At 38.5% G+C, this 14,962-nt stretch overlaps 1 protein-coding gene across 3 annotated transcripts in view; it reads right to left on the bottom strand.

Annotated features, from left to right (window-relative positions):
• Positions 1-262: 262 nt before the first annotated feature.
• The window catches only part of Hormad2 (HORMA domain containing 2), a 96,600-nt gene continuing 81,900 nt past the window's right edge, over positions 263-14,962 (bottom strand). For 2 of the 3 annotated variants that reach the window (XM_004844064.4, XM_087198147.1), the window contains exon 11: positions 264-2,280. In XM_004844064.4, the coding sequence (XP_004844121.1) occupies positions 2,176-2,280 (105 nt within the window). In that variant the 3' untranslated portion in view covers positions 264-2,175. Of the gene's footprint in view, positions 2,281-14,962 lie in introns of all 3 variants that reach the window. The other variant, XM_021257191.2, reaches the window with a different exon arrangement.

The raw sequence follows: 14,962 nt of genomic DNA, 5'->3' as shown, positions 1-14,962 counted from the left end.
ACACATCTGCATCAGAAATACACACTTCATCCTCTGGCAATGATAAAACTATTTCACTAGGGCAGAAAGTATTAAAAAAAAAAAACCACTACAGAAATTTTCTAGACAGATTTTGATTCTAAACTTTATCTTAACTATCTGTCAACCTTAGCTAAATTTATGACAACAGTAAATATGGATTGAGAGCTAAATTCACCATTTAGTCATAAAATGGACCAGGCCTGTTTGCACATGCCTGTAGTCACAGCCTTCAGGGGCTGAGGCAGGAGGATCCTGAATTCAAGGTCATTTTAGGCTACACAGCAAGACTTTGTCTCAGTAAAACCAAAAAACAACAACAAAAGAATCCAAAATGGCTCCTTCTGAAACCCAGATTGACTAATTATTCTGTAAACTAATTTGCTTTGTGAATCAAAGACTCGTAGAGTCTTTATAAAGCACCTTTGTGATCAAATGTTTGTAGTACAGGCAAGCTCACGACCTCATAAGGTAGCCTATTTCAAAATTCCAACAACCTATGGAGTTAAAGATCTCCTTATACTGAGCCAAATTGACCTCCTGTAGCTTTCACCAATTTGGTCTTAGATCTGCCCTCTGGAGAGACACAAAATAAATCTAATCCCTTTACTAGACAGCTAATCTCTTTGTGTGATTCTTTTAAAAGAAATTATGGTGACTCAGGCTACAGTTCTATCAAGGATATAATAAACTCAATACCTTCCCACTCCTTTTCCTTTTAGTGGCAGAGCAGGCTTACATGAATCCATTTAATGTGCTGGGCAGGGAAAATGCTCCTCCTGGCAGGAGTTGGTGCTTTAGTCCAGTTCAAGGTGCCAGCTGGTAGGCTGCCCTGGAGTCCAGCAAGGGGTGATCTTAGACAGTTGGGCTTCCTTGGACTTTCTTCTCTGATACTATAACACACAGCCTTCTCCTGGCTAAGATGCACATTTGATCAAGATTCTCCATAGTCTGGGCCAGAGGTCACAAGTTCTTAATTTTTTGTGTGGATTAGAATCCTGAGTTTTCCACAGGACCTACCTCTGAGAGTTTAACTTGGTAAAAATGAGGCAGGCCCAGTAATCCACACCTTAATGACCATTCCAGGTACTGATGGCCTCACTACATTTTACATTTGAAGAAACACTGATCTAAGTGAAGAAACTACCCAGTGTAAAAAAAGATGAGAAAGAAAAACAATCAACTTGTGCTTTTGTTTTATTTAACCATAAAGCATATACACTTACATTTAACTTACTGATCCTATTCATTTAAAGTTTTTAATTCTATATTATATTAAAAAATACTTAAGTCATTATTCACTCATACCAATCATTAAGTCTATCAAAAAAAATTCCAGGATGAGGAGATGAATAACACCATCTACAGGTTCCAAACTGATAATACTGAAGTATTTACTGGAAAATATTCAACATACAACTTTTTTTTTTAATTTTGTTTTATTTATTTTTTGTTTTTTTGGTACCAGGGATTGAACTCAGGTCCTTGGGCTTGCGCAGCAGGTGGCGAAACCACTGAGCTAAATCCCCAGCCCCTTCAATGTACAACTTAAAAGGGAAATAGGTTCCTGAATTAAACCATGTCTCATCTTTAGGGTTGCCCAACAGGACAGGGCCTGGGGCTCAAGCTGAGGAATTCTACAAGGAAAGAATGTGTTGGGCCTACATTAGCTGATACATTGTAGAGCACATGCTGGTCCCACTTAGCTAAACTACCTTGTGACTGAAGTGAACACATAAATCATAGCCAACTAAGCACCTCCACACATTTCCTATGCAACTCTGTAGGAATTTTAATAAAGCTATAGAGAGGTTCTAGGACACAAGTTACAACAAGTTAAAATATTTTATAGTAATCTAAATACCTTGAGAACAACAGCTTATAGGTGCTGTGGTTCTTTTATAAACATAAAGCATGTCTCATCTCTAACTCAGCCTTGAAGTAATGCTATCCCAAAGCAGCAATGGCCACCTTTATTCCTTGTGGCAAAGTGAACCTAAGCCATAGTCAGTAGTTTAACACTCAGTAGATTGAGTAAAAATCTTAGAAACAAATTAGAAAAAGGTTTTGGTTATAAGACCTTACTTTCCTGCTTAGATACTTCATACATGTTTTTGCAAAATTAAATTACTTTAAAATAGACAAAGCATCTAACTTTCATTTGCTGTTAGAGATGAAGTTTTTCACTGGTTCGCTGACCTTCTTCTTCTTCCTGGAACTTTCAGAACTTTGCTGACTATACACAAAATTCATTCTTTGCATCTGTGAGAATTACCAGAGAAAGGCACAATTTAGCAGAGACTTTGACATCTGCACAAGACATATATAAGACAGGTAGACCAAGCATTAATCCCTCAAGCTCATAACGGATCCAAACCTGCTTTTCTGTGGGTTGGTTTGGCCCTATACCAAGGCCCTGCTACCAGAATCAGATTCTGGTGTTCCAAGTTTCAGGAGCTGAGGTCCCCTGAAGGCAGCCAGTTCTGGGACTGTTTCTTGGCTCTCTCCAGTGAATTCAGCACATACAACTCTTAAGGGAAGGGTTGTCAAGGTGTGAGGCCAACAAATGGCAGTTAAGGGTCAGAAGAGATATAAATCCCTGATTGTTTAGAGGCAAACATAGTTTAAGTCCCAATTTTAGTTATCAGAGACATATAGCCTTGTCTTTCCTGTATGTTCACATGAATGAATTAAGAAGACCCATAACCCTTCTACTGAAGAGAGGTATGTTATTGATTAAAGTGAAGTTGATTAGTGAGTTATCACTAAACATCATCATTTCCATTGGGCTCAGCTTTGGAAAAGATTTTAGAACTTATTTTTGCTTAACTAAATAACAACTGGATGCATTATAACCTATCAGGCAACCCCTAGATGTCCAGAAGTCCAAGAAACACATAAAGGACATTTATTTTTTCCCAGCCACTGAATGAAAGAAAAGGTTTTTCCATGTCCTCCGTTCTTTCCTGAGGAGGAAAATGGAATACAACATATTTTAAGGCAAGACTTGTTAGAATATCCAGCAGAGGCGCCAATAGTATCCCTTATTTCTTTTATAGCGCTATTATAATTATTGATATAGTATTACTGTAAAATAGTAGGAATGTCAGTAAAGTATTTAAGTACCATGTAACATGATTTGTTCTAAAAATGGGTACTTTAAACACTATTTTATCTAGTTTTAAAAAGCAGTTGAATTCCTGATCACAGAAACCACAAATTCCCTCTAGCCTAAACTAAGACACTGAATATATAAAGTAGCAAAACTCTGAGAAAATAAATAGAGCTGCTTATCAAATACCTGGTTTGTTATACATACAAAAGTTTGAAATGGTCTGCTCTAAAGTAAAGGAAATAGCAACATACAAACCCAAAACACATAAACAACTTTTTTTTTTAATCTAGGAGATGAGTTTGTTATGGTTTGGTTATAAGAAAAAATACTTGGAAAATTAAGCTTGTCTAGAAATGTTGCTTGGACATGCTTTCCATTCAAACCAAACTATCCTCCCTCTATCAAGTCTGGGAACATGTGAAACAAGAGAAGATGGTATACAAATTCTCAAATGACAAGTTGGCTTGATGGTTTAATAGTTTTATTCTAGTTTTCTTCTATTGTTCAAATAAACTAGGATTTTATTACAAGTTGGAGAACTACAATTTTATTGCCGTGAGTCAAAATATCTTCAATAATGTATACAACCAGCGAGGCCTGGGAATTTTCAATGGTTTATAGACAATTAGGGGGTTCAAAAGCAAGTATGTTATTAGGAGACACATTTATCCAACACAGGAACATTCAAGATATATTTTTCAGGTGTACATTAACTGGCTGAGTTTGCTTTTTTTTTTTTTTTTGGTACCAGGGATCAAACTCGGGACCTTGCACTTGTGAGGCAGGTGGCGGAACCATTGAGCTAAATCCCAGGCCCTGAGTTTGCATATTTGATTCCAAAGCCAACCTCCCAAGCAAAGAGCCATCAATCGGGCAGACTACACAAATCATCTAGGTGATGTGAACATTAGATGAGCATCAAATGATTCCTAGAGCATTTCATATTATATTTCAAACATAGCTTTTAAAGAGCTTCTTGCATGCAGACTAATAAGAAGCTGCTATGATTCAGTTACCAATACAGCTTCTGGACACAGATGTGTCTGAAAAAGTCCTGAAGATATACTTTCTGCTGTGCTGTGCAAATCTTCTCTATTTTCCATTTTTGGTTTTATAACATATTCTCCTTTGAAAAGCTCAAGAACAGGATTATCATTAAGCACAGACAGGATAGTTGGTTGATTCAGTAGCAGTATTTATTTATTTAGGTACCAGGGATCAAACTCAGGACCTTGCATTTGTCACGCAGGCGTGGCACCACTGAGCTACATCCCTGCCCCTCAGTAGCAGTATTTAAATAGCACTAGAAAGTGTCCCTTATAAATATGCCTATTAGTTGTTTACTCCTTTATTCATTCCCTTAAAAAATGATTTTACTTGCATATTCTCCCAGAGTTATGTTTCTGGCTATCTTTTCATCCTTTTTCTTTATACTTTCTGAGTGATCTCATCCAATCCTAGGAATCAATTACTAAGCAAAGACTCCCATATTTATGTATTCAATCTAGATCTGAATTCCACATCCATGTGTGTACCCAGCTACCTACTAAAAGACTCCACATGGGAGTTCCAAAGAACTCCAATATGTCTTAATTGGAATTCATCATCTGCCTCTCTAAGCCTGCTCCTAATTTTTGTTCTCACTCACCCAATGTGTCCAAGTTAAAAACCTGAGAGTAGTAGCTGGACATGGTGGCACAAGCCTGTAATCCCAGCTCTTGGGAAGCTGAGGCAGGAGGATTGCCGTGAGTGCAAGGTCAGCCTGGACTATATAGTGGGTTCAGGGTCAGCATGAACTACCTAGCAAGACCCTGTCTCAAAAAAAAAAAAAAAATGATAAAACAACTCAGTGGCATCTTGCCTGCCTCACAAACGCAAGGTCCTGAGTTCAATCCCCGGTCCCCAAAAAACATTTTAAAAACCCCAAAAATACAAACAAACAAAAAACCCTGAGAGTAATCTATGACCACTCCATCATTCTCATCCTAACACACAATTAGTTGCTAAATCTTATTGATCCAACTTCCTTAATATTTCTCAAATCTGTCCATTATTCTCTTTTCCCCCTACCTCTACTTTAGTGCAGGCCAACATCATCTCTTGCAATTACTATTATTGTTTTTCTAATTCATTCTCCAATCTGGAGCACAAGTAGTTTTACATGCAGATCTGACCACATCACTCTTCTGCCTCATCATGCACCCATTAATGTCTCCTCATTGTCTTCAGGATAAAGTCCAGATGCTTTATGGCCCTGGCCCATCTCTGCAGCTTCATCTCACCCCCACATTACCTAACTACTTGGAGATTTTCAAAAGGGCCTTATTCTCTCTCCTTTGGACTCTTCCTGTGATGCTCATTTCCATGCTCTCTTCTCTTCTTTATCTGGCCCAAGGACACCCCACAGTTGGTTTGCCTGCTGGCTTTCCCTGACATTCCTAAGGTTATGTTCTATTCTTACCTTTTTCGTAGTACTTATTACTAAACACTGTTATCAGGCCTACTTACTAGTCTTTTATCTTTAGGGTAAATTCCTTGAGGTTAGTGACTATTTTATTACTTTTTTTTTTCTTTTTGCAGTGCTGGAGATCAAACCTAGGGCCTTGCACATACTAAGAAAGAGCTCTACTGCTGAGCTACACCCCCCAGCCCCTAGTAAAAATATTTTAATCATCTTTGTATTCTCAGTTCCTAGCTCTTTAAGTATTAGCTGAATAAATGAATGCATAACTGAAGCTGATTTTTAGCCAGGTGCTGTATGCTGGGCACTAGAACCATATCTTTGGTAATATAAAGATGAATAAGACATAGTTTTCCAGGATTAAGCCTTGTAAAGAAGGGGAATCAAGCACATGATTACAATACAGTGAAATACCAAAATAGACATTCACTCCTTCAGCAATTATTAATTGAGTTCCACCTATGTGCATGGTGCTATTGTAGGTACTTGGGATTTATCAGCAGAAAAAAAGATATAAAAGTCCCTGCCCTGTGGACTTTACAATCTGGTCTTGTTACTTTTTGGCTTAATTTCCGGTGGCATCCCAGCAGTGGTTTTTTTCACATTTTCAGGGGGTGGGAGAATGTCATAAAATGTAAGACCCTGATAAAATCTATGCACTCTTTCCTCAGAAAAGTGCTCACACCTGGACTCACATACTCATCCACTTTGGCAGGCCGTTTGAGGGAACTACTGGACCCGCTGTGTGTCTCCCATTTAGAATTATGACCTCGGGCCGGGGATTTAGCTCAGTGGTCCTGGCGCCTGCCTTGCAAGCGCAAGGTGCCAAGTTCCATCCCCAGCACCAAAAAAAAAAAAAAAAAAAATTAAATAGAATTATGACCTCTCACAGCTTGCTTGTGTATAGCCTCATACCTTGTTTCTCATGCCTTACTTCTTCCTGACTCTAGTCTTACACATGTTTTCTTCTGTCTAAAATTCTTTCCTTTCCACCAGCCCTAGTTAATTGCTACTCATGCTTTAGCTCTCAGATGAATAATTATTTCCTCAAAGAAATTTTCTCTATTTCTGTGATATTATGATACATATTTTGGATTTTTTTCCATGGCTCCTGGCTTTTCATTCCCTCTCCAAGGTGGGTTATAAAAATTCTAATCTTCCAGCCTTTTCTCTGGCCTACTTTGTCTGATAGTAGGTAATAAAACTCTCATTTCAGAAAGGGTTCAATTCTATACCCAGAAGGAAGGAATGCTGCAAAGAGAAACCAAAAAAGAATCTGGACAGGCCTTGATGGATTTTCCCAGTCTATTAGCACTGGGTATGCAATGAAGTCTCCATTAGAACCCAAAAGGAGCCAGGCATGGTAGCACAAACATGTAATCCCAAGCACTCTGGGAGGCTGAGGTAGAACAATTACAACTTTGAGCCCAGTCAGGGTAATTTAGTGACTATTATGGTCTTGATCAGCAATTTCCCCATGTACTCATGTACTCATAGGCAGGGCTTTTGGATGATGACTGAATGATGGGGGCAATATAGCTGACTTGCTGTTAGGAGTGGGGTCTGGTTAGAAGAGGGAGGTCACCAGGGCTGTGACCTGGAAGGATGTATCTCCTCCCTCATTTTCCCTTTCTCTCTCTGTTTCCTGACCACCTTTGTGAGCAGCTTTTCTCTGCCAAACCCTTCTACCATACCTTCCTGCCTTGGAGCTCACCAGCTATGGACTAAAAACATGACCCAAAATATAAACTCCTTCTTTAAGTTTTAGGTGTCAGGTGTTGTGTCTCAGCAATGAGAAGAGTGACTAAGACAGTGACTTATTAAAACTTTGTCTCAAAATTTAAAATGGGCTGAGGATGTAGTTCAGTATGAAGATCATGTGTTCAATCTCCAGTACCATAAAACTAAATACCAAAAGAACAAGGTGTGGACAGTTCCCAAATAACTGAAGCCATGGAGGTCTCTGCTCCAGAGAGAGCATGGAAACTGTGCTCCTTTTAAAACACCTTTCCCATCAGCCGGGGATTTAGCTCAGTGGTTCCGCCGCCTGCTTCGCAAGCGCAAGGACCCAAGTTCGATCCCCGGTACCAAAAAAAAAACCCAAAAAAACCCCAGCATCAATAAAACAACTTTCCCTATGCAGCACTTCTCTGTATCATTTATAAATAAGTGTTTCCCTGAGTTCTGTGAGCTACTTGAGCCAATGAATTAAATTTGAGGTCGAGATTGTGGGAACCCTAATTTATAACCATCAGTCAGAAGCACAAGTGAAACAACCTGGGGTTGCAACTGAATTGGGTGATGCATCCTGGAAGACTGAGTGTTCGACCCATGGGCTGACACTATCTCCAAGTTGATAGCATCAGAACTGAAGTGGATTATAGGACATCTAACTTTCTGGCTTGTGAGGAGAAATTCCCATACCTTTTGAAGTCAAAGAAGCCTTCTATATTGATTACGGTATGAGAGCAGATGAAAAATAGTTTGCTTTTTCTACACAACCCCCATCCCAATCCTCATCCCCCAATCATACACTCTATAAACAGAGTTCTAGAAGATCAAGAACATGCTGGTCTTGGTCAAATTTGCATCACCAATAAGGAGGAAGTCCCTTGTACATAGCAGGGGCTTGATAAATAATTTTTGAAGAATAAATGAATGAATAGATCTTCAAAGAGCATAGAAATACACTGTATTGGAGGTGTCAAGTGGATACAGGGTCATAAGTCTGTTGTAGTAGTTGTCAGGAGATAACTTGGGTGGCAATAGAGAGGAGAAGTCATCACAGAGAAATATTTAGAAGGTACAGACAAAAGAATGACTAATTGAATATGATGGTAAAGAGAGGTAGATGGGTCAATAATAACTTTCTACTTTCTAGTTTGGCTAATGCATGAATGGAAGTGCTGTTCTCTCAGGTAGAAAACAATGGGAATTTCGAACTTGCTGAGTTTAGAGTATCTGCAAAACTCCTATGAAGACATGTTGAAAATTGGTGGCTAAAGCTCAGAGGAAAGGTCTGAGTTGGAGATGTAAATCTGAGGGCCATCTACATATGTAGAGTAATTACCACCATGGCTGTGGAAGAGTTTGCTTATTGAGACATTAGGGTATGAGAAGGAATTCCAACATTTACAGATTTATTTATGTTTTTCGGTACCGGGGATCGAACTTGGGTCCTTGCGCTTGTGCAGCAGGTGGTGAAACCACTGAGCTAAATCTCTGGCCCTCAACATTTATAGATTAGGGGGAAGATAAGCCAACAAAGGAGACTGAGAAAAAGAAAGGGAGATGAAAGACTAGCAGACTGTCTTGTCAAGAACACCAGAGGAAGAGGGTTTTAAGATGAGACAGAAGAGAATATAAAAAGGTGATGATCAGTAGCACAAAGTATTGTTGACAGGTCAAGGAAGATGAGCTCTGAAATGTCTACTTGGTTCAGCCATATGAAGGCTAATGGGCACATTGGATTGGTGGGAGTAGAAGTCACCCTAAGTCAGTTGAAAAGTACATAAAAGATTAAAGTTTTGAGAGAAAGAGTTTTTTGATGTAGCTTTCTTTCTTCTTTTCTTTTTCTTCTTCCTCCTCCTCTCCTCTTTCTCCTCCTTCTTCATCTTCTTTTTACTCCCCCTAGCACTGGGGATTGGATTCAGGGCCTTCACATAGAGCTACATTCCTAGCCATTTTTTTTTTGCAGTACCGGAGATCGAATTCAGGACCTTGTGTTTACAAGGCAGGTGTAGTGCCACTGAGCTAAATCCCCGGATCTCCCTAGCCTTTTTAATTTTTTACCTTGAGATGGGATCTCACTAAGTTGCCCAGGCTAGGCTCAAATCTTCAATCCTCTTGCCTCAGTTTTCCAGCATGCTGGGATTACAGACATATACCTGCCTGGTGAGACAAGAAGGTTTAAGGCAAGAGAGAGCAATGAACTCAGCCTGGGGAATTTAGAGAAGGCTTCTTAGAAGGGGTACACTGAACTGAGTGAGTAGCAGTTTATCAGACTGGAGGTGGTGGTGGAGGCAGGTCATTCTAGCCAGAAGGTTCAGCATGTTTTAAGTGTGAGTAATGAAAAGAATAGATGATATAGGGGACAATAAGAAATATCCCTTTATTAGATTGCTCTTAATGTTAGGTGTTGCGTATCTAATACTCTCCTTTTAAATATATAAATTCTCTCAGAATCATTACCCAATATGAAGTTAGTGTAAATAATTTATCAAATGATCTCCAAAGAGGTAGACTGTTGGCAGCAACCCCTCACAGACTTTGGAAAGAAGACAAACATGGTTGATATAGAAAGAGCAGTTCAGATTACAGTACTTGCTTTGTATCAGGACATGTGTAGATGAAGGAAGGGGCAACTCCAGACAACCAGGAAATATCATGACTTCTTTATGTGCCTAGGATGAGAATTCAGTGTATTTGTTTACTGCAAAATTATTTTTTCAAGTCAGATCTGGCAAAATGTTTCTCTTTAGAAAGCCGCTCCTCACCAGTATAAATTTATAACCAAGACTTAAGTTTAAACTCTTTGAATTATGGTAGCTCCCAGATCAAGAAATTCTTTGGTTCAGAGGGTCCATGTCTCTATAAGGAAGTTATAGCACTGATGTTAGTTTTGATTCCTTTTTCGTTTATTTTTCTGGGACAATGAAAGGTCCATAACAGTTATAAAATAAGCAATATTAACATAAGAGTAACTTATGTCAACATGATGATAAATGAGCAGCAGAAATGCAAATGCTTAAAGAGAATATTATTTCCAACTCCAATGAAGCTATAAGTTCTCTGATGTTTGGGAAAGGTCTCATGTTTTACTGGGACTTATGAAAAGGGTGTTTATTCATTTAATTTCCTTATTTTGTATAGTTTATGACCAGCATTCTGAACCATGACTATATTTAGGAGATACATGTGTATTCTTCATAGAATCACAGCCAGATATTTCCATTTATCTCCAAAAGTTATTATATCAATCCTCCATATTCTTTAAAGCCCAGAATGACTTAAAGAGTTTCATAATTAGTAGCTGGGCCTGGTGGCACACGCCTGTAATCCTAGCACTCGGGAGACTCAAGCAGAATTGCCATGAGTTCGAGGAAGGCCTGGGCCACATAGTGAGTTTAAGGCCAGCCTAAACTACATAGCAAGACACTATCTCAGTAAATCAATTAAAAAACAGAAAAAACAAAAAGTTTTATAATTAGTTAACTTATTCACCAAATGTTTTTTTGAATTCCTTTTCCAACCCTTTGTGTTAAGCATTAAAGATACAAGGCTGATTAAGACATATTCTGTGTCCTCAAAGAAGGCCTGGTAGAGTGAAACAAATAAGTAACAGAAGAAATGATAGAGTTGTAAATAGGGCATAGGAGAGGTTTCAAAAGATCTTATCAGCTCTTTCTGGGGAAATCTGCCAAGGCTTCAAAGGGAATGTGAAGCTTAAACTACAGTAGTAGAAGAGAAGCACACATTCACTGGGCAAATGGCACTAGAGAAAATATTCTAGACTGAAGGAGGACAGGTACAGGAATATAAAGCAGAATTATCTCTGGGGAACTGGGGAATAATTCAGTGTGACTAACAAAATGAGTATAAATAGCAGTGATGGACTGAGAATGTCATTCCTTAAAATTCAGGCTTTGTCTTGTAAAGAAGTGTGACTGAAGGGTTCCAAGAGCAGACCTATTTTAAAAGAATCCCTAACATAGCAGTGTGATGGGTGACTGGAGAGGAGTGAAATGAAAAGCAACAAGGCTACTTCAGAGTAGAAATCATCTCCACAAGAACAAGAGCAGCAGTAAGGTTAGAGGGAGAACTCTAAAGGAATAGAGGCCCACAGCAAGAGAGAGTGAATACCTGAACCTGAATCCTATCATAACTTGATCTTTAGTTGGAATGGGTACAGGGATAAGAAAGGAAAGAAAAGTTTAAAAAAATGATAAAATTACCCAACTTTCTGGTAATACTATTAAGAGATAAGAAATAGAGGAGGCTGAGGGCATGTGGGGTGGGAACACAGTAGGAGGATGAATGGAAAAATAATTGACTCTGTTTTCAAGATTCTGAATTAGAGGTGAGATAGCTAAATACAAGATTTCCACCAGGATATTGACTACATGACCTGGAGCTAAGGATGGAGGAAAATGCCCCAAGAGTATATACAGAAATAAATATTCACTTTGGACAAAAAAAAAAAAATACTACTTCTTCTGGGATCTGGGAGGAAAATGGTAATGTGGATATATAGATTCTTCTCAACTTAAGATAGGGTCAAATCGTGACAAGTTCACTGTAGGTTGAAAATATCCTAGATTGAAAACACATTTAGTACTGTACATCCTAGCTTAGCCAACACAGTACACTGCAGTATCAGTTATTTACCCCTGTGATCATGTGTCTAACTGGGAGCTGCAGTTCACTGCCACTGCCCAGCATCACAAGAGAGTATCTTATAGCATATTGCTAGCCTAGGAAAAAATAAAAATTCAAAATTTGAAGTATAGTTTCTGCCGATACATATACCAATGTAAAAGCAAATATTCTACATTGAATCATCATAAGTCAAGGACCAACTAGGTAAATCCTAGGTAAATATGAGGGCAGGAAGTTGAGTGATTCACGCTTGAAAACCTTAATTATTTCTATGAAGTTTAGTTTAGAGATCATCCTCTTAGAAAAGTAAGGAATTGGCCTTGGATGGCTCTTATGCCATGTAAGTGGTGAATATAGACTATTGAGTAGCTATTTGAACAACGGGAAGGGAGCCAATAATAGACTTATAAAAACAATGTTAATGTTATTTAAGATCCAGATAGCTTTAAGATGTCATTTTAAAAATTAAATTACTTCCAAAACTGCTATATAGATTTAATGCAATTCCAATTGAGATCCCAGCAGCATACTTCATGGACCTTGAGAAAACAATCCAAAAATTCATTTGGAACAAGAAGAGACCTAGAATAGCAAAAGCAATTCTAGGTAACAGAGACATGGCAGGGGGTATCACAATCCCCAACCGGCAGCTATACTACAAAGCTACTGTGATAAAAACAGCATGGTACTGGCAAGGAAACAGACCTGAGGACCAGTGGAACAGATTAGAAGATGCAGAAACAACGCCAGACACACTCAGCCATCTCATCTTCGACAAAGGAGCCAAACACCCTCACTGGAGGAAAGATAGCTTCTTTAATAAATGGTGCTGGGAAAATTGGGTTTCAACTTGCCAAAGATTAAAACTAGGCCTATATCTCTCACCATGCATTAAACTAAAATCAAAATGGATTAAAGATCTAAATATTAAAATAGAAACACTGAATCGGCTGGAACAGAGGTTAGGTAGAACCCTTGAAGACATCGGTGTAGGAAAAGATTTTATGAACAAAACCTCAGCTGCCCGTGAACTAGCATGAACAATCAACAAGTGGGATCTCTTCTTATTAAAAGGCTTCTGCACAGCAAGAGAAACCACCAGCAGTGTGAAGAGACAACCCACAATGTGGGAAAAAATCTTCACCTGCTCTTCCTCAGGCAAAGGTCTAATATCTCGAATCTATAAAGAACTTAAAAAGATCAGACCTACCAAATTTAAAGACCCAATCCAAAAATGGGCATCTGAAATGAACAGACATTGCTCAGACAAAGAAGTAGAAATAGCAAATAAATACATGAAAAAATCAACATCACTGGTCATTTGAGACATGCAAATGAAAACAATGCTGAGATTCCACTTCACTCCTGAAAGAATGGCTGCTATCATGAAATCAACCAATAACAAATGCTGGCGGGGCTGTGGGGAAAGAGGAACCCTGCTCCACTGATGGTGGGAGTGTAGACTGGTGCAACCACTGTGGAAATCAGTATGGAGATAGCTCAAAGAACTAGGACTGGAAGTCCCATTTGACCCTGCTATTCCACTGCTGGGGATCTTCCCCAAAGAATTAAAAGAATCATACCACAGTGATACATGCATGCCCATGTTCATAGCAGCACAGTTTGTGATAGCTAAAACTTGGAAACAGCCCAAATGCCCATCAACTGGAGACTGGATAAGGAAAATGTGATTTTTTAATAAAATGGAGTACTACTCAGCCATAAAAAATGAGAAATTAGAGACATTTGTAGCTAAGTGGATGCACATTGAGGTGATACTCGTAAGTGAAATAAATAGGACACACATGTATAAATACCGAATAGTTTCTCTGGTGTGAGTAACTGAAAGTGTAAATAAGGACTAAAATGTATAATAGGCAATGTGAAATAGGAAGAAAAGGGGCAAAGGGGAAGGAAGTGGGAGGGCTAGGGGAAGGATAGAAGGGAATGGGATTAATATGAGAAAATGGAAAAATAGGAACAAAATCTTTGTAAATAGGGAGGACTGGAGGGGTTGAAGGGAGGGCTGGGCAAGGGTGAAAAATAAGAACCAAGAGAGGCTATGTAAAGGTGCAAATTTCCAATGATGACTGCCATTATATTGTATACCTAAAATGTACCAATGATTAGAATGAATAATCGATAATGCAAAATAGGAAGAAAAGGTCCAAAGGGGTAGGGTTAGTGGGAGGGGCAGGGGAAAGGAAAAATGATGAGAAATGGAAAAAATGGAAATAAAGTCTTTGTAAATAGGGAAGGGTGGAGGGCATGAAGGGAGGGCTAGGAATGGGGAAAAAACAAGAACCAAGATGCATTATATAAAGGTACAATTCCCAATGAGAAATGTAATTGTGTTGTATACCTACAATGTACCAATAAAAGAATTTAATAAAGTGCAAAAAAAAATTAAATTACTTAAGGTTGAAATTAAAATTTGTGTTCTTTTTAAAAACATTTGAAAGCTTACAAGAATATCACAATGTCATGTTATTTTTTCCACATAGAAGGGGAAACTGAACTTTGGAGAATGAAATTACTTATCCAGTTCACACATTTAGTAAGTGGAAGTCTTAAACTCAAGTCTCCTGATTTCAAATTTAATAATTCTTACAATTTGTTTCTTCAACTCAAAGGGGAAAACAAGGCTAGAAAATTGTAGAGAAGTTATCAGAACTCTTGTAGGGCTTGCAGACTTCTATCTAGAGTTGGCCTATTCTTGGACATAGCCTACTAGAACCTCAGATTAAACAGCCAAAATGAAATTCATTATTTTTCCTTTTTAACCAATTTTTCCTTGTAATTTTTCAATTTTTATTAGACAGCATTTCCCAAACATCAAAGGTGGCCTACGCAGTATTCTTATAATGAGTAAATGAAATAGTATACATAGGGTACCTGGTACAATGTTTCACATGTGCAAGTCATTCAGTGACTGACAGTTGTCATCATTCCTACTGCCCTGAGCATCCCTGATCCACCCAAATTGCATC

This window comes from Heterocephalus glaber, unplaced genomic scaffold (assembly GCF_053883595.1).
Source record: "Heterocephalus glaber isolate CG9 unplaced genomic scaffold, H.glaber_assembly_v1.0 deba00001687, whole genome shotgun sequence".
In the NCBI taxonomy this organism is placed as follows: Eukaryota; Metazoa; Chordata; class Mammalia; order Rodentia; family Bathyergidae; genus Heterocephalus; species Heterocephalus glaber.
The sequence above is the reverse complement of the archived record's forward strand: the minus strand, read 5'-3'. Positions and strand labels throughout refer to the sequence as shown.